At 36.2% G+C, this 24,903-nt stretch overlaps 1 protein-coding gene across 1 annotated transcript in view; it reads left to right on the forward strand.

Annotated features, from left to right (window-relative positions):
- The window catches only part of CNTNAP2 (contactin associated protein 2), a 1,145,390-nt gene that overhangs the window by 729,919 nt on the left and 390,568 nt on the right, over window positions 1–24,903 (forward strand). The window contains exon 11 of the mRNA XM_027451306.3: window positions 14,787–14,893. Coding sequence (XP_027307107.1) covers window positions 14,787–14,893 — 107 coding nt within the window. The remainder of the gene's footprint in view (window positions 1–14,786; window positions 14,894–24,903) is intronic.

Consider the following 24,903-nt stretch of genomic DNA (forward strand, 5'->3'; position numbering starts at 1 on the left):
GCAGGGGGACATCCTGCTTCACCATGGTCCTCACCACAGGCCACAGGGGACTTCTGCTCCGGTAGCTGGAGCACCTCTCCCCCTCCTTCTACACTGACCTTGACACCTGCAAGGCCATTCCTCACTCCTCTCACTCTCCCAGATGCTGTGTGTCGCAGCAGTTTTTTTCCCTGTCTTAAATATGCTCTCACAGAGGTGCAAACAATATCACTTATTGGCTCAACTCTGGTCAGCAGTGGGGCCCTTACCTAACATGGGGCAGCTTCTAGATTATTCTCACAGAAGCCACCCCTATGGCCCCCTGCTACCAAAACCTTGCCATGTAAACCCACCACAACAACAAAATCTAGTTTAATTTCACCACGAAAGCATTTTTACAGCATTTAATTTCTGTAAATGCTGATTTATAGAATTTGCCTTATCCTTAATCCAGAAATACTTCTGGCTACTGCAAAGCGTTAGTACTCAGGCTGCATCCTGAGCATTAGCACTGTGAGACTTAATACAGCTGTTCACTTGTTCCTTCACTGCAAGGAGATGTGCAAATTATGCATATGTGAGGACACCTGGTAAATACAAATGTTCAGTGCCATGCTCACTAATAAAATTTTGGGTCCCACAAAGAATTTTAGCGTATTATTTCAGACTCCTTTGTCTGCTCAGGAATATGCATAATAGTAAAAAGTAGGAAGAAGAGATGTATATCTGATGGTAATAGCAAACCTAGAGTAGTTGGCTAAATTCACTGCTAGTATTGTTAATAATGACCAGGAGAATGGGGATAGAACAGTGTATTTTGAAATCAGGATTCAAAATCAAGTCAAATCAGGAGAGAAAAAGAAATGGAAAAAAAAATCTTGGGCACAACTAGATGTGAGACTGAAAATAGAGTCTAAACATTGTAGGTACTAGTGGAAATGATAAGGGCTCAAGTTTTCTAATGGTGTATATCAGGGCAGAGAAAGTGAGGTGGGAAGAAAGGATCATGTATACATTCCTACTGAGCCTGACCAGAGGTTACTGTCATTGAGACCTTTTATAACAGCTTGCCATATTTATTATTTTATAACGAGCTCAGCAAAGGCATGACTGAATACCTGAGATACCCCTTCTCTGTACTGATCACTCCTACAGTACCTGCTGCACATAGATGCAAGCAGGTCATCCTAGGATCCAGGGGAACAGCATGAATCTGTGTTAGGGAAGGTTCAGAATGGATATTAGGAAAAGGTTCTTCACTGAGAGAGTGGTCGGGCAATGGCACAGGCTCCCCGGGGAAGCAGTCATGGCACCAAGCCTGCCAGAGTTCAAGAAGCATTTGGACAACACTCTCAGACATATGGTTTGATTTTGGGGTGGTCCTGTGTGTAGCTAGGGATTGGACTCCTGTGGGTCCCTTCCAGTTCTATCCTATGATTCTATGAATCATAGAATATCCTATGATTCTATGAAGGAGGAAGGTGCCACAAAGCTTGAGATATCAGCAACATTCTGTAAGAAAAGACCACAGGGAAATGTCACTTCAACATTTCTTCGCAATCTCTTGTAGAGCAGGGAGCTGAAGCAGTAGGGATAATCAACATTCTGAGAAAGTGTGGGATAGACAAGTGGACAGTAAGGTGGGTTGAGAACTGGCTGACTGGCCGAGCTCAGAGGGTGGTAATTGGAGGTGCAGAGTCCAGCTGGAGACCTGTGACTAGCAGTGTTCCCCAGGGGTCGGTGCTGAGTCTTGTCCTGTTCAACATCTTCACCGACGACCTTGATGAGGGAATAGTGTCCGCTCTCAGCAAGTACACCGATGACACAAAGCTGGGAGGAGTGGCTGACATGCCAGAAAGCTGTGCTGCCTTTCAGCAAGACCTGGACTGGCTGGAGAGATGGGCAGGAAGAAACCAAATGAGGTTTAATAAGAGCAAGTGTAGAGTCCTGCACCTGGGAAGAAACAACTGCACATATCAGTACAGGCTGGGGGGCAACCTGCTGGAGAGGAGCTATGAGGAGAAGGACCTGGGGGTCCTGGTAGGCGACAGGTTGACCATGAACAGGTAGTGTGCCCTCGTGGCCAAGAGGTCCAATGGGATCCTGGCGTGCATTAAAAGGAGTGTGGCCAGCAGGTCAAGGAGGGTGATCCTGCCCCTCTACTCTGCCCTGGTCAGGCCTCACCTGGAGCACTGTGTCCAGTTCTGGGCTCCCCTGTACAAAAAAGCCAGGGATTTCCTGGAAAGAGTCCAGCAGAGGGCCTCAAAGATGATACAGGGCCTGGAGCATCTTCCCTATGAGGAAAGGCTGATAGACCTGGGTCTGTTCAGCCTTGAGAAGAATGAGAGGGGATTTTATCAATGTTTATAAATACCTGAAGTGTGGGAGACAGAGGGATTTGGCCAACCTCTTTTCAGTGGTTTGTGGGGACAGGACAAGGGGCAATGGCTACATAATGGAGCACAGGAAGTTCCGCACCAACATGTGAAAGAACTTCTTCATGGTGAGGGTGATGGAGCACTGGAACAGGATGCCCAGGGAGGTTGGGGAGCCTCCTTCTCTGGAGATATTCAAGGACCACCTGGACACCTACCTGGGCAGCCTGCTCTAAGGAAACTGCTTTGGCAGGGGGGTTAGACCTGATGATCTCTTGAGCTCCCTTCCAACTTCTACAATTCTGTGATTCTGTGAACACATTTTCATTGAGCTAAAGTTAAAGGGAAAGAACCAGCTAGAGCAGAATTTGAGGATAAAAAGAAAGGGTGGATGTGAGTAAAGCCATTAATGAAACGAACAGCTTATATGCCTAAGTATAGGAAGCTAAAACAGTTAGTTATCCATTTCAATGTTAGTTTTATAGTAAACAAAAGACTGAGGAAGGATTTGCTTTCCACTGGAAGGCAAATGATCAAATATTGTATTGAAATAGTAACAGTGATGGTTTGTGATTTAATTCTACTTGTGTTGTAACGTAACTTCCAAAAATCTGTAAAGAAATTAAGACAACATCTTTATAATAACCTGTGCAAGTGGTGACTGATACTTTGAAATTGGGTATGTTTTATCTTGCAAATATTGAACATAAAGCACAAACTTGTTCTGATAAAGGAGTGTAATAAATCAGTTACAAATGTTTGTTTTCAGGGCTAACTCTGTGGTATTTCATTATCAAAACTGCTGGCACCACATCTGTAGATAAAAGGTAAACAGAAGGCCTTAACAAATATGCATTTAAACAGTCAAAACACCTTTGGTTAAATAAAATAACATAAAAACAGAAACAATGAGATCTTTTTCAGTGCTGGTATGCAAGAACCAGGTCATTCCCTGACATGGGAATGAATTGGTTCTGCTGTGTCATACTAGCCACACCACTGATTTCATAGGTCCTTATGAACAACCGTACAACTGGTGTTAGTCCTGTTCAGAGTTTTAGTACTCTTGAATAGTTGTACAGAAGTTTCTATTTTGAGTATTTTGTAGCCTTTATGAGGATGTCTTCTTCCCACATTGTAGTTTTATCATTCTCCTCTGCTTTAAACAATGTTACAAAAGTACAATCTGTCCCAAAGATTAGTTCAATGTGACATCCCCCAAATTTGTCTTTTTACTCCTTCCTTCTTTATGGAGTGAGTGTTCTGTACTACTCTGCAGAACTATCCCCTTATAGTCCCTCTCCAAGGATACCCCAGATTTCAGTTAAGGCTAAGTAAATTCATTCAATCTATTGTTGAGGTGCAGCCTCTGAATAACTTTTGAGAAACTTATTTATATTATTTACATTAGTGCATTGACTATCTGTTCTAATCCTACACAAACATATGCAGAACATGAAGAAGGGCAGCTGAGGTTGTGGGAGTTCATCTCTTTCTATTCCTAGGGATCTGAGTTGTTTCCTTATTGTACTGCATGGAACAGCATTCCAATATCTATTTTTAATTATATATATATATATATTTTTTTTTTTATTTTTTTTTTTCCCTGAACAGTGCTTAAACTAATAATTAAGCATTTTATTTTCCTCTCCCTCTCTCTCTCTCTCTCTTTTTTTTTTTTTTTTTCCCTCTCATATAATTGCCTACTAGATGAAGTTTCTGGTGCACAACATGATTAGATTGTTCCCATAGTATATCTGTTGACTTTCAGGCTATCCTGTTGTTCCCAGTTCAGCTATCAAAGCTTCACAGATACATTCAAAAATTTTCTTCAATACTGCAGCACTCAACCACTACAACCCATTGCTCCCTCAGAAAACACTTTCAATATGAAATAGAGAGTTGGCACTTATTAGAGGTGTTATTACTTGGCTTGGTAGAGTGTCATCCATACAGTATATTTTAACTTATATTTTAAAACAACAACAACAAAATTAAACTGAAAAAGGATGCTCTTAATTTAGAACATGTCAAATAACATTTCAAGAATTTCAAGGTGTTTTCCAACATTTGCTCAAGTTGAAATATTAATCAAATCTGTCCCTTGCCTCTGAACAGTCTATTTCAAGGAAATGTCAAAAATTTCATGCCAAACTCTCTGGAGAACTAAAGAGAAATATTGTGTAGGGATTTTTTCCTTTTCTTCTTCTTCTTCTTCTTCTTCTTCTTCTTCTTCTTCTTCTTCTTCTTCTTCTTCTTCTTCTTCCTTTTCCTTTTCCTTTTCCTTTTCCTTTTCCTTTTCCTTTTCCTTTTCCTTTTCCTTTTCCTTTTTCCTTTTTCTCTTCTGTTTAAAATAAAACCTGTAAAACTGTCTACCAGTTTGTCCATACTCTGCTGGAATACTAAGCAGTAAGCCAGTTGTATGAGCTATTTCACAAATACTGTCAGTATGCTACTGTTTATTTCCTTTCTGTCTTAAGCTTTGTGCGATGAATTTCTAGAGTAAATTTTTATAACTGAAATATAAACCCTTGAGAAATCAAAGCTTACAATAAACTGTAATACTGACAGAGCCTGAACTATAGTGCCCAAATTGCAGTACTTGGAAAAAAAAAAAAAAAAAGCCACTAAACTACAAGCAAATTATAGTCTATCAATTTTTCTATAGGGCAATCACAAGGCTATTTAAGTAGAATAATAGCTTCCTAGCAATGAGCTATTTGTAATGAAAATTAAGCATACCAGGATCATGCCATCTCACAATTTTTTTAAATCGAGTACATTACTAAAAGTTGTATTCTCATTTTTCTATTTCACCTAAAAACAGGTTTGCTTTTAATATGATTTTTTTTTTTTTCTTGAACACACTGCCCATTTTCAGAAGCTTGAAATTGTTGTCATTCTTGGAGAAAAGAGTTTGTACACATTTATGCGTATTAAATGTAGGTGTGTGACCACGTATGCACAGATGTGCATGTGCTTGCACCTTTTTATTGCTTCAACGACTAACCTTCTGGCTTCAAAACTCTTCAATGTACAAGTTTTAGGTAATGAATGAGTTGTTTATTATATACTGTACATATCTGTTTTCAGCAAATTGAAAATGAGTTGGATAATAGGTTGTGAGTTGAGCATTGTATTTGTATATTTATCACAGAGTCGTGACTGCACTGCAGCACAGCTTCTAATTCATTGGAGCATCCTTGCTTTTGATGTCTTAAAAGTAGAGTAGAACACTCATTATATTACAATTTATAAAAATGTTATAGGGCTTCTATAAAAGAATAAAATATGGTTATGCACTAAGGACACACGCAAAGGACAGAGGGATAAGTCAGTTGAAACTGTATGCTTAATGTTTTATACATGAAATTTTAGTTGAGTATGCTGCTGCTTGTGGTAGATTGCAGAATCATTACAGTAAATGAGAAAAAGCAGATTTTGTAGACTTTACCAAGTGATATAAATATGCTCAATGATGATCTGGAGAATAGTGAAGTGTAGATCATTCATTTCTGTGTCACTGCTTATTATTGTTGTTGTGCCTGATAACTGCAATGAAAAGAGGGGGAAAAAGCCACTGTGATAAACCCCAGGCAAATATAAATTAACATCCTTTTTCTGATACAAAAATCTTGAAAACAAAAAGATAGGATATGTGCATGAAGAGAGTTACAACTAAATATGCATTTTACTTCACCACTAATGGATGATTTATATTCATCATTAAGTTTTGTGGGTGTATGGATCAGCTCAGGGGGAACATTCCATGTGAAATAAATAAACCATCTGTAAATGTCATCTACATCTGATTTATTCATGGTAGATCTAAGTCAAATTTCAACTGGTGACTCAGAGAACTTAATCTATGCTTTCTTACCAATGTTTAGCAAACCAGGAGTCTATGGGAATGCACAGCATGAAAAGCATGCTGATCTCAGCTGTTCCTTTATGGTACATTGGTATAACTAAAAGTCTTAGTAGGTTTCTTTTTGCTCTACCAATGTATAAAGGAAAATTTGAGTGTCTCTCAAAGACAGGAGAAATTAACGTCCTTGACTTACATGTTCTGCTAGGGATTTAATAAGGAACCTGGCATTTATACCAGTTGTCATTAGTAAATGTCACAGAAACATTAACTGCCATTTCATATTCATTTCATTGCATAGACTTTGTGTTTTGCTTTACTGCTAAGACTGTGTTTTTGTTTTGAAGGGGAAAATCCTTCAGTGTTTAGGCAGAAAGCATTTTCTGTGCCACTCACAGGACAAACTCTTCAGTTCATATTGTTATTAGAATCATTCACTAGAATTAACAATTTATGATCTACATGTTAATACGAAAACATAGTTCCTGTGAAGACATCAGTAATTATCCTAGCTTTACCTCCAAAGAAATTAATTTTCCAGGGAAACTTTGAGATTGTAAATGAAAGTGAAGAAAGTGGCCAGATTCCTGGCAGTAATATCACATAATTGCAGAATCATTAAGGTTGGAAAAGACCTCCAGATCATCTAGTCTAACCATCCTCCTACCACCAATATCACCCACTAAAACATGTCCCTAAGCACCATATCCAACCTTTCCTTAAACACCCCCAGGGACGGTGAATCCACTGAGTGTGGTAAGACACTGGAACAGTTTGCCCAGAGAAGTTGTGGTTGCCCCATCCCTGGAGGTGATCAAGGCCAGGTTGAAAGGGGTCCTGGGCCACCGGATCTAGTGGGTAACATCCCTACCCATGGCAGGGGGGTTAGAAGTAGGTGGTTTTAAGGTCTCTTCCAAACCAAGCTATTCTATTATTCTCTGATTTGATGATAATTATCATCTTCTAAATAAAAACTTCCTGCAAATGCTTAACATGGATTATAAAGTGAAGTTGATGTCATAAAATCTCAGGAGTAGTGTTCAATTCAAGCTGTACAGTGCAGAAATAATAATCAATAAGACATCACAAAGTCAGTGTTATGGTTTGTTCTCAAGTCCTGTGTGTTCTTCCTCATGTATTTGAAATCATATAAAAGAGATGGTTACATGAATACAAAGTCAAATCCAGTCAAATTTTGATCATGTTAATACTTAAGAAGGCTTGAAGATTTCTTCAGAACACTAATCAGTAAAAAACAAAAGATTATTCTAAGGATTCTGAGTGCTTAATGTATCTGCTATCCCAAAGAGAATTGTGCCATATTGGCTTAGGTTAGTGACTAGCTTCCACTTCTTCTATAAAATTGTCTAAATTAGAAATTCAAATACACCAGTCCATAAATAAATAAATAAATAAATAAATAAAATGGTATGCAGAGTTGCTCTCTAATGCCCTAGAAATCCTTAACCTAGCTACAAAGCAGGAAAAGATTTTCACAGGGTAGTAAAAATAAATAAATAAATAGATAGATAAAAAGTTAAAAAAAAAAAACAGTTTTCAATACATCGTATTTAGTAACTGGCCTTTCATAAGACTTTATTCTTTTTATTCTGACCTGTTGACCAATTTATCTTTTATTCCCTCTTTAGCAGAGGAGACAGAGAATAGCAGGTGCTGCTCAATAGACCATTTCCTTTTTTTGTTTGTTTTGTTTGTTTGTTTTGTTTTGTTTTGTTTTTCCTGCCACAGCTCCACATAGAGCTGTTCTGCTTTTGTTAACATTAAGCAATTGCTAAGAATTGACAGGAAGGGTACTACAGCTGGGAAATTACCTCTTCTGTTAGTAGCTCCAGTAGATTTACCCTCCCCTGCTTTGCTTCCACCATGGTAGCAACAGTTTGGGTTGTGCAGAAGTAGATATTTGGCCATGACTATTCTATATCCTAGGTTATGCATAACAAGAACAGGATTTTTTTCTGCAATAATGCAGGAATATGGGTTATCCAGTTCCTGAGATTGCTAAAGCAGACCAGCATGGTTTCATTTTAAGAAGTTAATTTCTGAAGTGATCTGGAAATTAAAAGCAGTAGGAAAAAAAATGGAATAAGTATCTATATGATAGTACATGCACTAAAACTGCATAAATCTGAGAGTATTCTTTAATTCAAATGAGTTAAATGCTAAATTTTTCTTTACATGTTAGTCCTTCTTTAATCATTTTAATGCAAACAGCTTAGAATAGCACCTTATTGGTCTGGAGATAACACTGTGAAAAACTTTGGCAGCCTTTTCTAGTAATATGCCCTAAAGGAACTTTGCTTAACCAAATGTCACTGAATATTTTAATATTGATTTGCTCTTTGTAAATCACAGTCTTTAAAATTGCTAGGCATTTTGTTTTGATGTCAGAACAAATTTGATAATATCCACCAAAGAAATATGAAATCCTTGTATTACACTAAGTAACAAAAAAGAATAGGTCCTTTTTGGTTCAGAAGGGATTGTTTACCTCTGCCATTGTTAATTATATGCATCTGTGCACAATTAGATTAGAAGACAGTAGCAAATGAAACTAGTTTGTGAATTACTGTGAACCAGAATGAATTTTACAGTCACTTCCATCTGCCTTTTGTGCTGCCTTGCATATAAGATGCAAATCCTTTTTCTGAAGATCCCAAAGTCACATTGAACACTTGCTATGTTGTATGAAGTGATAGAGTCCTAAAGGTCAGATCAGGTATTTTTGTTTTGTTTAGAGCACTCTGAAAGTCAGAGGCTCTGTCTGAAAGAGGAAATTTTAGTCTGACCTTGATTCAATAAGACACTAATAATAATGTGTCCTTAATTTGATTATCTTATTGTTTAGTACTACTTGTAACGTGCCTAGTGGAAAGTACTCTATTGCTTGTTAACAAGGTACTTAGTGCAAATATACAAACACTTAAATATTTCTTGTGATTCTATTACTAGTTTACAGTTTGTCTTTTAAGTAAGCTACTTAAATTTGGTGATTGAGACTGCCATCTTGAAAGAATTATGAAAGTGTTTTCCTTGAACATTGTTTTATAGACCTAATCTCTCATTGTTTTCTTGAGCAGACAGGTAATCTGGTAAAAGAAAAAGGGGTTAAATTTTAAACACGCTTTTCTAGTCTTTGTGTGGATGTGAATGTTTATACAATGCATATAATGATGGAAAATCATGCTCAACAAGGATAGAATTATGCATTTTGAAGGATCTAGGTAAGAAACTATCCAAGAAATGGTGATACGGGTTTTAAAGAGCTGTTTGAAGGCAATAAAAAGGCCAATTAGTGGAAAAATACCGTAAGACTATTTGAAACATACTGATGAGTTGGTTGGTTCTGAGGCAGAGGCATGAACAAAAGAGCATAACAAAAACGATGCGGGAGAGAGAGAAGGGCACACAGACATGAGAGATGGGGTCTGAACAGGAGCAAGATTAGTTAGGGATTTGATGATGAGAAGGAAAAGATTAAAATTCATGTTGAGAATAACTTAACACAGTTTCCTTTTGTTATCTTTAATTGCAAAGAACTTCTAACATTTTGTCCTCCACTACGGAAGTTCTTATGCTGTCATTACCACTGCATTTTTGGAGCTTTTTTCAGTACTGTAGTAGGCAATATGTACCAGATATTGCTGCTGTGTTGAGAACTCCTTCCTTTCCTCCTGTCAGGTAGAGGAGTAACTTGGCAGTTGAACATTTTGTCTCGGTGGTATTTCTTGTTTTGGTTGTTCCTGCTTTATAGAAAGAATGTGTTTACATTTAATTTATGTATATGCACAAGCTGTATGTATTCTGCACTTATCTTAGAGTTTCTAGGAAGGGGAAACAGGAAAGGAAACCAAGGGAAGGGGGGTTAATGGGGGAAGGAAACATCTACATCTGTCAGTGAAGAATAGTAAGATTTGCGATGGTTCTTCAGTCACAGTATTTGTTCTTGGTTGCACCAAAAAATGTTTGGTTTTATTTTTGGGTAAAATGGTGTTTACAGACTACATGAGCATCTTGTTCCCAGTTTTTCTTCTTATGGTTGAGGAGCTAAGTGGTGTACTAGATATTTGTATATAGTATCTCTGAGAGAATGCAAAAGCTTCAGGACACAGATATACCATTTGCATTTCTTGTGGAAAGTATATATGGACAGACAGAAGAAAAGTGTAACATAGTTTTCCCTGTCCTGCTTGGAAGGTCAGAGTTGCCATCTGTAGGTTTAAATTTGTTTCCTACTGCAGCATAAAGGAAGGTTAACAATTTATACTGGTTATTACTGAGGTGCTAGTGAATCAAATAACAGAAATGAAGGAATAGCAATTAGAATATCAGAGTAAGTAGGCATCAAGAATGCACGAAACCTAATTAGATAATAAATATCTGTTTCATAATTTTGACATGTCGTATTGCAGCCTGGGAGGGTAGCGGGTGGAGAGAAGCTTGTTTTTATATTATTAGGTGACAGTTAACCTCGTGACATTTAAAAAATGGAAAGAGATCCAAATCACTATATAGCTATAAATCTGACTTTAAGCTTTTGAAGAAATGAAGGAAAGAATAATTAAATACCTAGAAGTAAATAAATAAAAGGTGAAGTAAAATGCAGCACACGTCTATCAACAGTTTATTGTTCAGGATTAACCTGATATTCTCTTCTGATGAAGTGCAGTACTTCTTTCTCAGACAGGAAAAACACAACAGATCCAGTGTGTCAAATGCCAATAAAATATTTGATACGCTATAATGATGAAAATTATAAAGTGAACCAGGGAAGATAGGGTTTGAATGAGGAATTGCAAAGTGAGTTGTGAGCTGGCAAATGGAATTGCCTTATGGGTTATACTGAAGAGTTAGCAGCTGGCTGAGAGATTAGAGTTGCTCAGAGATCAGTGCCAGAGGTGATCCTGTTTAATGCTTTGACCTTTGCTCAAAATTAGGAATATACTATTGAAATTTGCTGATGATACAGATTCAGCCTAGAAAAATAACCAAAGATTTGGATGGCACCATGGAAGTTAATAGTGCAGAATAATGCTGTTGAGAATGATAACAAGAATCTCTGTGTAAAGCTGGAGTTTGTTGGTTGGAGATGACTGTGAAGAGAAGGATGGGAACATACTGAAGAGAGTTACTATACTGAGCAATCTTAGGGTGACTTTATGCCACCATTTTGATGTATTCAGGAAAATGCTGTATCTCAAGCAAAATATTTTCAACAGAGATATGAAAATATTAATCAACGCTGAAACCACAAAACATTGGTAAGACCTCCAGAATACCAATATGATCAGAAGTGCATGGGAGGGGGTGACTACAAAGAAGATAACTAGAAAATCTATTTTCCAACAGGAGACTTGTCTTCATAAAAGTATGGACTGAATGAACTATTGCTCTCTTCACTAAGTCGTCAATTGTACATCTTAAAGAGGAATAAAAGCTTTTTAAGACAGGCCAATGTTACCAATAAATAAATAAATCCCATCACAAACAAAATAGCATCTGTATATTCTCTATGGACAGATTTTTGGATGGAAATTAAGTAAAATTATATCATGCATAAAAGAAAGAAATTCTAGACCTGCCTTTCAGAAGGACCCTGAGAGCAAGAAAGTTCTCAAAATGTGGTTGGTAAGGCTTTATAAGTGTCAGTACTTAAAATACAATTGTCCATACTAGGAACAGACAGAACCCACTGACTAGGAACTTCAAGTTCTTTGTGCTATGCTTGCTTCTAACTTCAGAGCCTGGTTAAGGACAGAAGTGTGGTTTTGAAGTAAATTTTTCATGTAAGCATAGCCTTATTCCTAAAAGAAAGAATGGAATTGTCTAGAAATATATTTTTTATATTAATGAACTGTAAATATGGCTTGGATTAGTTTTTCAGAGTATATGCTAAACGTTAAACAAAAGGTAAATATACTACATGAATAAACATACTCAAAAATTTTTATTTTTTAAATACAAATTTATTTTTTTCTTAGATTTTTTTGTAGGTTTTATGTTCTGGTTCCCTAAAATTTCTTCCACTAACTACACTACAATTGGGAAGGACAGATAGGTGGCAGATCACAATATGTCAGTTTGTTAATGTACTTAATAGAAAAGAAATTTTATAGTTCTGTCTGATAAAAGAAGCTAGCAGAAAATTGGGAGTTAAGGAAATCATTCAAAGTTACAGTTAGGCAGCACTGATATTATGATATCACTTTTTTTATTTTTAACTACATTATGTTTAGTTTATGGGAAAAGCAAATAAAAATAAAAAATAAAAATAAATGGATACAGGTGAGGCTAGTTCAACCATCATAGAGGAAGTATAAAATTAGCATTGGGAAGTTTGCTGAAGATCTGTTTTTATGTTCTGATATGCTCCACTGAATGATAGAGATAAATATTTTTTTCTTATATCACTATATTAATTCATTTACCTCACTGCTGTAGTCAATAATGGAGTATTTTTACTAGCTATGCTACAATAAATGTAAGTTATATAGCACTAAAAAGTGAAACAGTTCACTGGCATTACATATGAGATTTTGTATAAATAGCTGGCCAAATTCACATAGAAAAATGTTTAGTATGGTCATTGGAAAAAAAAAAAAAAAAACTTCTAAAGTAATGTGTTAAAAATATAAATGAAGAAGAAAATGGATTGAAAGCAGTTATTTTGAAAGACTGGAAAAAATCAATAAACTATATTAAAATTTAGGAATTTTTTTCTAGTTGTTTATATCTTTCAATAAAAGTTACTTCTATGAGATTATTTTTGAAGTGTCACTGGTCTCTGTTTTCCCTACTCATGTACCCACCAGCTATGAATTCATGGAAATTTTTAGTGATTTGGATGTTTAGAAATGTGCCATTATGTGCTGTTGTTCTTCTGTCGTGTTGAGAGCACAACTTGAAGCTATCACTTACTAGCTGAATTGCAGTAATCAACTCTATCTGTGCATTTAGACTACCACAGTTACAAAACTAAATGAATTCACTCAAACCTTTTAGAAAACATAATTTATTGAACTGTGATAACTGTCTCAGGTAGGTTTACTGTATTTTAATATGAAAACAAAATTTTAAATTGCTTTGTTTCTTACTTCAGAAGAGCATTCCTTTAAGTGCTATTTTTTAACAAAACTAGTAGATTCTGATTTTTTTTGAAAAAGAATAAATGGCTAGCCTTGAATACCACAGGCTGATATAGGACATAAGCCATGGTGGTGTGTGTTCTGAAGTACTTCTGACATGCATAAAGCCAACAATCCTTTATAAGGATGAATACACAATGTCCAAGTCTCAAATGCATATTGTCATTTAGGTTCTTTTTGGTAGCTGTCCTGCATATCAATGCTATCAAGTGGAACTTGAGGAGACAGGAAACTCTAAGCTTACAGAGCGTGCACCAGATACTTTGAGTCTCCTTAAATTGCTACATAAGGAAGGAAAAGCTATCCTTGGATGTTATTTAATAATGTGTTGTTAACATGATGAATATGATGAACTGCAGATCCTAAAGATAAACATCCTTAATTTGTAACGCATTTCTGAAATTTTTTTTTGTTTGTCTAATGGGCAGTTTCCTAGCTTATTTTCAATGTTTTAATGAAAAATACAATTCATAAAATAGATTTGGCTAACTCAACGTGAAAGGATAACTCCTTAATTTCTTGATTATTGAAAAATGCAGAACCTATACTGAGTCTGACTCTAGCCAAAAGGAGAAAGTCTTTGAAATTATATTGCACAGATGTCACAAAGAAAAGAGATTTAATTGTTTCAAAGGTGAAAATACATGGTAACTCATTTTTTTTTTTAACTATCTGAGGTCAAACTCATGTCTCTGAAATTACGTTTAGATAATATTTCAAACGATAAATATATGTTCTGCTATGACATAGAATATCTGGCATCCCAGTTCTTCTGCATTCCTCCCACTCCCCAGCAACAGCATAGCTGGAGAAGAAAAACAGATGGATAGGATAAAACAGCAACGTTTGCCACAAATCCCTATAAAGAAAAACCTATTGCATCTTTTATAATGTAGCGTATACCACCTTGTTTGTTTTAATAATGCAGCATTAGTAATTTCCGTCCTAGCCAGCAATCTGCCTTCACTTTATCCCATTGCTGACAACAGAAGGATAAATAGCAACTCACTGGCATTCTTTCTTTTACTTTCAGTCACGGGACTGGAGTCCATGAGGCATGACACCACCTGCATAGAAGAAAGCAGTGTGGCTTGTGATATTTTTGTTTTGACAGCTACGTACCAGTCATACTTAGTTTAGAACCCTAATTTATTAAGTGAAAACACTCCACTTTTATTCCCCCTTTTTTTCCTGTTTGCAAAGGGGCTTCATCAGAGCCTGATAAATCATTAATTGTGCAACTTTCTTTTTGGATACAAATTATGTTACTCTGAAAGAAATAACAAGGATTAATTGCTAAGCAAGGACATGATATACTGCTTGGGCAGCTCTGAATTTAGCTGCATGTAAATCTTGACGCTCATTTAGTTTTCTTTCTATCTTTGCATCTCGTCCTGACAGGTGCGTGCCCAATCACTGTGAACATGGTGGCAAATGCACCCAGACGTGGGACAGCTTCAAGTGCACTTGCGATGGAACTGGATACAGTGGTGCCACCTGTCATAACTGTAAGCCGTCTTGCAATTTCAAAATCATAATTGAGTGTGGAAGACCCTGATGTCTTTTGAGATATAAAGTTTGTCATCTTACCTGCTTGCTAAAGATTCTCAACCTTTTTAAGAAAAAGTTGATTTAAGCAGGCTCTGCCTTTTCTATGTAGGGCTGTATTTATATAGTATTTTTGATATCACGCAAGGATCCAAAGCACATTGACCAAGTACATTGTCAGTGATTGCACTCTACACTTTGAAATGGACACAGTGAATGTGCCCTCAGCTTTTGGGGAGAGCTGCTGACCACTGCTAGAGAAACATTGGTTCGGGTTGCTAATCCTGAGGCTTTGTTTACATACTGATTTGTGACCATTCTAGAATTAAATTAATCTTTTGTCTTGCAAATAAGAATATTTCCTATGAGCTCCACCTATCCTACAATATTAAAGCAAAGAAAAATGAGAAAAATATACAGTTGCTCTTTTTACAGATTCTGAAGTGTGTATGCAGAGCCTCCCATGTGTGTCTTCTGTTCCTTCCATCATACACTAAAAACGGGGTTTTTATCTACAAAGTGTATTTTAAAATATCTGGAAAATGCAGAAAATATATCGAGTCCTTCCTTTTTTCCTCTTTTTTCTTTAGCAAACTGTCTCTTAATATGGAGGAGATAATAAAGATTGAACAGTTGAAAAGTTAAATTTGAAGTTGGGTTTTATGTAGATATAAATTCATATAATCTGATTACAACTATATAAAATGTTACAAATATAATTGCAGTATTATTTAATTCATAATCAAAATGACAATGAGAAAAATGGTGACAATTCGTAGGAGTCTGAATATACATATGTATTAATCAAGTCCTTCATGGTATGGCTACTATGCTAGTAAAACTGAGAGTTAAGTGGCAAATGAGTGTTTATTAATAGGAAATATATGAATCACCAATGTGTGTGTAAGAAATTTCATGGGCAGCCCTTTTTCCACCGAGTGCGTGTGCATAGCAGTGCTTACCTCTCCTCTTAAGAAAGGAGACACAGAATTTAGAATGAAGTAGGATTTTGGTGAAACAAAGGAAAAGTAATTTTTTTTCTTAAAGTATAATATTTTTAGAACTTTTTCTGCTCTAGTATAGACACCTGGAAAAATATGCTTCCTGTCCATATGATATGCTATGAAGGTGTTTAACTGGAGAAATGCAGGGATGGAAGCTCAGTTAATTAAGTATATTTTATCTAGCAAGCCTCAGAAAATATGTATAATTTGTCAGAGGAAAATGTGTTGTGCAGGATCGAAAAGCCTGACAGAGGCAAGATTCCTGCAGCTGCATGCATTCCCAGCAGGCACATCATGCACATGCAAGTGCATGGCTGGCTGCACAGATAATATGCAAAACATTTACAGAAATACTGCACCAGTGTCCTCATCCCTTTCCCTTTTTTGGCTGATCAGTGGCTTGGCTCAGACAGTCTGCCTAGTAGCTGGCCCTGGGTCCCAGTCTCCCCAGTTACTGATGCCTGGATCATGAATAGATTGGCAAGGTATTATTTGGGCTCTTCCTTCTGCCATTGTCTCTTCACTCCTTTGTGAGTGTGTAGATGACTTAAGATATAATCTAACATAGTCTAGCTTTCCTTCTTGAGTCCCAAAGAGAAGCAACAAGGGCACATAGATGACATAACTTTTCTTAAATCAGTCACTAAAAAGGAAAGGACTAATAAACCAATGATTTGTAAACAGTTCTCTTAACAGGATTTTCACCTGCCTGTTATGGATGAACAATGCAATAAGGCAAGTAAAAGGCACTGCTGGACTGCAGTATTGAAAGGGGGATTTGGAGTCTACTGTTCTGTTTTTAACTATAGGATGAGTTATGTGATATAGGATAAGTATATGGGATTACGGTGTCCAGGTCATTTGGAGATGTTTAGAAATTTACCTTTTAATTCAGATGAACTTTCTAACATAGATGTCTAAGCTTTTGTTTTGTTTAATTTTTATCTTAAAAAAGAGAAGTTTTTATCAGTGCTACAATTTTAGAAGTCTTTTTTCCTATTAAAAAAAAAAAATGTTGAGCAGAAAGTTATTCACTCAGTGGATGTTCTGTGAGAATGTGTGAGGCCTTGTGTTGTTCTGGGGTCTGGAATTGAATGGCTCTGAAATCGGTGAAAATCAAAAATTAGTGTTGAGGTATAGGCTGAGATAACCTTACCTCTGCCTTTACTGAGCAGGCAATACTTACCAGGATTTACAAGATGTTACAACTCTGTTTACAGTATTAATTATCTCTGCAAATAAAGAGGGGATCTATTGAAGCTTGCTAAAGGTTGTGGTTATCCTGTCCTAAGGTATGGGGCTTCAACTCTGCTGCAGTGATACTGACCCTATCTGTCCTTTCCTACTTCTGCAGTGTGAATGTGTACTTGGACACGCTTGGTGTGCTACCTTTCAGCTCCTTATGAAATTTCTGATGTTTGTGACAATAGTACAAAAGAGATGCTGGAGGAGGAACAAAGTTGGAATGATAACTGGTGTAATATAAAAATAACTGGAAGCAATTTTAAACAGGATTATGACTTGTATGAAAAGGCTATAAAATTTAGCAGATGTCGTGATTCTATGGAGAAGAAAATTGTTTAAGTACAGGCACTTTCAGTATCATTTATCTTAAATATAAGATTGTTACAAAGCAAGTGGTTTTGTGTTCTACTGTAAAATGTTTTTTGCAGTGTTTACAATGTTTGTGTTGGTGATGTAACAGGGCATTTCTTAAAGAGGCTAGAGTCAAGGCTATACTAGTGTGTATCTTAGCTCTGTAACTTATGATTTTCATGAGTTTGAGTTTTGCTGAACTTAAAGGAACAAGTTCTGTGTTACCGAAGGCTTTTGTCAGTGAATTTTGCTTTGGTCAGGGAATTTCAACACTTTCCTAAGCTTTTGAACTGAAACAAGGCAAAGCTTTACAGCCTTGACTGAATTTCAGATTAGTGTGTTAGGTTTCTTTTGAAGTTGAAACTCAAAGACAAAATCAAGAGATGATGTCCTTGAAGTGAAACAGAGAAAAATGTTTGCATGAAACCCTTGTGAATCAAAATGGCCTTGTTTCACGTAGGTCTGGTCATAATATATTTATAGCATGATAGTGAAAACAATAGTTAGTTCAGAGAGGTGAAGTATGTATTCTGGGGATGAGAACAGTGTAAACTACAGAACAGAAATAGTTACAGAAATAGTTATTTCAGATTTATTTGAAATTAACAATCAATTTTGATGATATTGCCAGTTGTGTAGATCTGCTATGCACACCTGACCTTTAAGATCAGAAAATTTGCTTTTTCAAATAGGGCATTGTTATGTGGGGAGGCGTATGGGTTGAGATAAGGATAATGTGTAATTTAATTAAAGAGAAAAGGATAAAATCAAACAAAGACCACAGAGAAGCAGAAAGAAGAAAAAAAATTCTCTACTTCCCATCAACAAGCAATGTTCTTCCGTGTCCTGGGAAGCAGGGCCTCAATATGTGCAGCAGTTGTTTGGGAGGGCAGATATCTTCATAACAGGAGACCCTCCCTCTCCTTCCCCTTTCCCACCTTTTATTGCTCAGTGTGACATCATATGGTATGAAATATCCCTTTGATCAGTTTAGGTCAGCTGCCCTGGTGATGTTCCCTCCCTGTCTCTTGCTCACCCCCGGCCTCTTGCCTGTGTGGGGTTTGAAGGGAGTCCTGGTGCTGTGCCAGCACTGCCCAGCAGTAGACACAAAACTGGTGTGATATCAGTGCTGTTCTAGCTACAAGTGCAGAGTACAGCATTGTATGGGCTGCTGCATGGAAAGTAAACTCCATCCCAGCCAGACCCTGTAGAATCCCAAAAGCTTAATGGTGAATTAACCAAAAATATTGGAAAGTTGTGTATTTCATTGCATAGGAAACACCCTAGAAATCTGCCATATTGTTTTTCATAACATTCTCAGTGCCCAGGGGAATACTGTGGCCTTGCAAATACCAAGCTAGAACACCAACTTTATCATTAGACAAGACAGAAAGGTAAATTAATACTTAAGTATTAATTTTTTTGAGATTTTTTAATACTTAAAAATCATTATTTACAGGTGTTAAAGGGTTTAAAATGGTTTTAAAAATGATTAAGGTTATAACTAACATTAAGCATAATCCTTACCAGCTTTATTGTATGAGCTAAACTTGAATCTCTGACTAACCTTTATAGCCTACTGAAGGCTGCCCTGCCATGCACATTTCTTAGAGACACATTTTTCAAGAGTCTATTGGTAAATGGTTCCTGGAGCCATTGAGAACAGGAGCTTATTTTCTTCATTGCTTCTTCTCATCTCCATTGTGTTGTTCAGATAACATCACTCTGCTGCACCTTGCACAAACTATACATATAGCTTTAGGCTCTAAGGTGCTTCCTTAAAACAAAATGGTATAAATTTACAAATGCATATCAGCACAAGTAGTAATTATTCAAACTTCTTTCTCTCAGATTTTTAATGTGCAGCATGTTTTCACTTGACTCTGCATATGAAAGAAACACAATAAAGGATTTAGGAAAAATCTAGCAGAACCTATAAAAATAATTTAACTATATTTGTCTTCTCCTAATTATTTCCAATAGCAAATTCCAATTTGTTCTCAAAGGATTAATCTTAATTATGTACATATTTACTCATATGAGACAAGCTATATTCTTCCTAAATTTCACTTTCAAACAAAAAAATGCCCTTATTTTTACTTGTGTATGTCCACCTTTCCTTTGAGAATATCTCATGGGAAAGGGTTTGCTTATAAATCTTCAGTTATTCCACTGGGGGCACTAACCTCAAGCTTGCCATCAGTTATCTGTTAGATCTGTAAAAGCAATAGGTGATATGTAGTCTTAGATAATCACATCACTAGAGGCAGAGAAATTACACCGGAATACAGAGAGTACAACTCTATTGAGAACATACACAAATTTTTATATTTTTAGAGTAGAATTATGCTGCAAGGTTGTGGGGATTTTTGATTTTGTTGTTTTGTGGTGTGTGTTTTGTTGTTTTTTTTTTTTTTTTTTTTTTTCCAGAATGAGTATTTGTAACAATGTGGTGAGGTTTTTTTTTTTTTGTTTTTTTTTTTTTTTGTTTTTTTTTGTTTTTTTTTTTTTTGTTTTTTTTTGTCCTAATTTCAACATAACAGATCGTGACCCCTGCATTCCCTGGCTCTGTCTCCTCATAGCTTGTCATGAATGTTACCTTGTATTTCGGAATGTATTCCAGAGTTTACTAGGGAGTAAAGCACTGATCTTCCCTTTAGATGAATACATTAGGTGTAATGGAAAGTCTAATGAGCACTGATTATTTGTTTTCCTAGGAATATTCACTTTCTCCCTAAAATGAAATTCTGCATTAATAAGTAGTGTGTTAGTATCTAGAAATAAAACTTAAACAAGAAACTTCTATACTAACACACATTGTAGAGGCAGTGATAATTTTGATTCCTAATTATTGCTAAAATCAGTAATCAGAAAACCAAATATAGTCTGCATAGGCTGTAATGATTGGACTTACAGCAAGACCTCTGTTGATTACTTGGTTATAAATGATTTTCTTGTATTTCCAGAAAGGAGGAAACAACTGAAGCATTTGACTTTTTCTATTCAGAGTCTAGAGAAGAAAAGATGTCATAGAGTGTGTATTTTTTTTTTTGATTTTTTTTTTCTCTAGAGCATTTTGGGAAGTAGTCCATAGCAAAAAGAGCAAATACATAATTTGTCAAAGATATGCATTTTTAATCTTCTGGAAAAAAAAAAATAAAAGTAATTGTACAGATGCATAATCATCACAAACAAGTATGACTTTCCACCCCAGTAAAAACTGGGGGAGTTCTGAGAACAAAAGTGAGATCATAAGAAGTAACTAACAGATTTGTTAGAGAACTAATTTTTTTTTGTTTGTTTGTTTTAAGAAATGGCAATGGGCTTGCAGTTTCACAGACAGATTAATGCATTATGTGATCAATAATGAGAGTTCTCTTTACAATTCACTAATTACAGAAACATTTAATGAAGGGAAGAGAAAAATCTGGGAAACAACAGAAAAATCTTTCAAAGAAAATCAACTGCTGCAATGAATAACAAGTAACACTTACTGAACTTGTTCAATTTGATCTGAGTGAGATAGGACAGACCATCCACTAATAGTAAGGTTGCTTATGATCTCATGAGTCAAGTTTTATAACCATGAACAACACACAAATGCACTATCAGGAGAGAAGGTATATGCAACTGAAGTGCCTCCAGGCCAGAGCAAAATAATCCACTAATCCAAATATGGAGGGTCATTAATGACCAAAAAAAAACAAAAAACAAACAAAAAAACAACTCTGAAGTTTGTAACATCTGCCAAGATGAAAGTGGTATTTATTTTTTCCCTTAGTAATTTCCCCCTAGAACTTCTACTACAGAATTGACCCTTGCTAGAACTAACAGAACCTCTGTTTAAGAACAAACAAAACTTAAACTGAAGAAAAATACTTTCATATCTTTATTATACTTCTGGATAATTGTAAACTAAATGTGGAGAAGACAGTCATTTGATAGTAAATGCTACCAGCTGGAGACTAGATCTTTCTCATTTGAGTTTTGAAAAAGGCTTTGAAAGAGATTTGGGTTTGATATCAATAAGGGTTGATGTTGATAGAAACTAGGAAACTAGTTACGTGTTTCTAAACGATATACAACCTTCAAAATTAAGGCCAGAATAGTTTCCAGGGCCTGTTTGTAAAATCTAACTCTGTTATAGCTCTGCTTTAAGAAAGAAAAATCAAATGAAAACCTATCCAAGAATACAAAATTGGACTGAAAACTACATTAAGATGACATTCCTATCCTGTTTCTTAAGAACTCCCCTGATTATTGGAGAAGTAAAAAAAAAAAAAAAAAAAAAAAAAAAAAAAAAAAAAAAAAAAAACTTTCCAAAAGAGCTACTGCAGTGGAGGTTCAACAGTTTCTTAAGAACAGATGAAGTTTCTCAGAAAAGAAGCAGTAGGGGATGTCTTGTCTAGCTGGGAAATAATAAAAAAGCTGGGAAATAATAAAAAATAGTCATCTGTTTGCATCCAAGATACTTAGAGACTCTGAATTTGTGACCTAGGATAAGCGAAGTAGATTTAGGGAGGTAAATGCTGTGTTCAGGCTCAGCAGTGTGTGCATGTGGATGTGTATCTGAACAATGCTAATCTTGGAGCAGTAGTTGAAAATGGGAGATAGAAGTTCTGGAATCTTTCGAGTCTTTTGTCTCTCCTGCTCTTAGTATTCTCTAAGAAAGCACTTTCAACAACTGATTGTTCTCAGCTGGTGAGATTGGTGTCAATTTATTCTTCTCCTTTCTCACACTCCGTATCTGAAGTAATCAAATGTTCAAATCTGATACATGCTCTGCAGAACATCATTTCTAGCGTGTCTGTCTCTTTGCTGTTGAAAATAGAGATTCTCAAAGCTGGTTTATACAGAAACTATTTTGTTCACAGAAGTTTATTAAAAGGGTTGTATAATCAATATGTTAACTTCTAAAGCAGCTAATCTTTTTCCAATAACACTTTTCAAAGGAAATATCATAATTTATAGTAGTCTGTGTGGATTGGACTCGATGATCTTGAGGTCTCTTCCAACCTAGAAATTCTGTGATTCATCTCCTATTATTTATTACATGTTTTCAAGGGATTTAACATAATGCCTTTCTTGCTCTTCTAGGGATGCAGACTTATTGAATTATATGTTTTAATTTAAAAAGATAAATTTACATGAAGGTGAAGTTGTTTGGTTTAATCTTAGGCTTTAGAGTTGGAGAATCATTTACAGTGGAGAAGATGTTCAAGATCATCAAGTCCAGCCATCAACCTGACTTACCAAGTTCCACCATTAAACCACCTCCGTTATTGCCACATCCACACATCTCTTAAATACCCCCAGGCAAGGGGATTCCACCACTTGTCTGGGTTTGTCTGGGTAGCCTGTTCCAATACTTGACCACCCTTTCTGGGAAGAAATTGTTGCTAATGTCGAATCTAAACTTCCAATGGTACATCCCAAGAACACTTCCTTGCATTCTGTCACTTCTCACCCAATAAAAGAGACTGACACCCTCCCTGTTGCAACCTCCTGTCAGGAAGTTGTGGGCAGTGATGAGGCCTCCCCTCCTTCTCCTCTACAAACTAAACAACTTCAGTTGCCTCAGTCACTCTTCATAATCCTCTTTTTCTATTCGCTTCAACAGCTTTGTTGACCTTCTCTGCACATGCTCAAGGAACTGAATGTCCTTTTACTGAGGGGCTCCAAACTGAACACGATATTCAAGGAGCGGTCTTGCCAGTGCTACATCCAAGGGTCTGGATGAGCCTTGTCACTTCCCTCATCCTGCTGGCCACACTATTTCTGACTCAGTCTAGGCTAGTGCCTTCTTGGCCACCTGGGCACACTAATGGCTTGTGTCCAGCTGGCAGAGCCCTCGGGTCCTTTTCTGCTCGCAAATTTCTAGGCACTCTTACCCAAGCCCATACTGATGCATGAGTTTGTTATGACCCAAGTGCGGCACCTAGCACTTAGCCTTGTCACATGTCATGTGATTGGATTTGACCCATCAATTTAGCCTATCCAGATTCCTTTGTAAGCCTTTCCTACCCTTAAGTAGATCAATAGTTTTACTTAACTGGGTATCATCTATAAACTTAGTGAGGGTGGACTTGACCCTCTCATCCAGACCATTGAAAAAAATGTTAAACAAAATTAGCCCCATGACTGAACCCTGGGAATGCCACTGTTGACCTGCCACCAACTGGATTGAACTCTGTTCACTCCTTGAGCCCAGCAACCCAGCCTTCACTCAGAAAACTGTACATTTGTCCAAGCCATGAACAGACAGTGTTTTTTTTTTTTTCCAGGAAGATGCTGTGGGAAACAATGGAAGGATCAACTCTCTTGACCTGTTAGTAATACTTTGCCTAATGCAACCAAGAATACTGATAGCCTTCTTGGCACCACAGGCACATTGCAGTCTTTCATGTGAAATACATAAACCCCAAGTCAATGTATTTTTGAGCTGTGCCTCCAAAACTGGGAAAAGAAAAGCTTTTATAAAGTTAGGCTATTTATGCATAGTTTTAAATTAGAGTCAAATGTTGTGATTTTTAAGCGAAACTACTATGTAAGGGAAATATGTTTGGGGCTCAGTGACAGTCTGAAATCAGAGTCTAATTCAGTGTTTTTAGTCCCTGAGTTCAAAGACCTAATTTATGTGTTTAAAACTGACCAAGCAACTTGCCTGAATTTGAGAAAGTTTAGGTATTAGAGAAGTTTTTGCAGGTAGCTATAACCTGTGCTCTGTTATTATTCAGAATGCAGAATCAAATATTATTTCCATGGGACAGTTAAAAGAGAACATGCAATTAAGAATAGATAACTTTAGAAAAGCTCGTGTATGCTATAAAATCAAAGCCAGGATTAATCACAGCCTAAAAAAGACTCAGTGTGTAAAGACTTCAAAATTAATTAGCTTTTTCTTAAACTTCTCCATTAAGACAATCTAGCATATTGCTTATTTTAACTTAACTGCAATAATAATAATAATAATAAAGGTGTTGATATTTCAATAAAGGTGTTCTGATTGACAGCCATTAGAAAGAAAAAAAAGGAAAAAAAAAATGTTTTGAAGTCACTCCATAATTCTGGCTTTTTCAGACAGGTGAGAAAATGAAGTTAGTGCAAAGGTCAATTGTAGAGATGCTCTGTAGCTGAAGTAATGAGAATTTCTTCAGATATATGTGTAGTGTTTTTTTTTTATTATTATTTCTACGCATACATATTTTTTTTAAATAGCATTAAAAATAGACAAAAAAGAATACATTCTGTGTTTTTTTTTTTATGTTTTCCATTAAAGAGGCAGTATATAACAACAGATAATCAGACATTATGTAGGTTTTGTACCATTTCTGTGTACATTTCTTAGGACAAAATGATTTGATAAATTC

The sequence above is a fragment of the Anas platyrhynchos genome, chromosome 2 (assembly GCF_047663525.1).
Source record: "Anas platyrhynchos isolate ZD024472 breed Pekin duck chromosome 2, IASCAAS_PekinDuck_T2T, whole genome shotgun sequence".
NCBI classification, from domain to species: domain Eukaryota; kingdom Metazoa; phylum Chordata; class Aves; order Anseriformes; family Anatidae; genus Anas; species Anas platyrhynchos.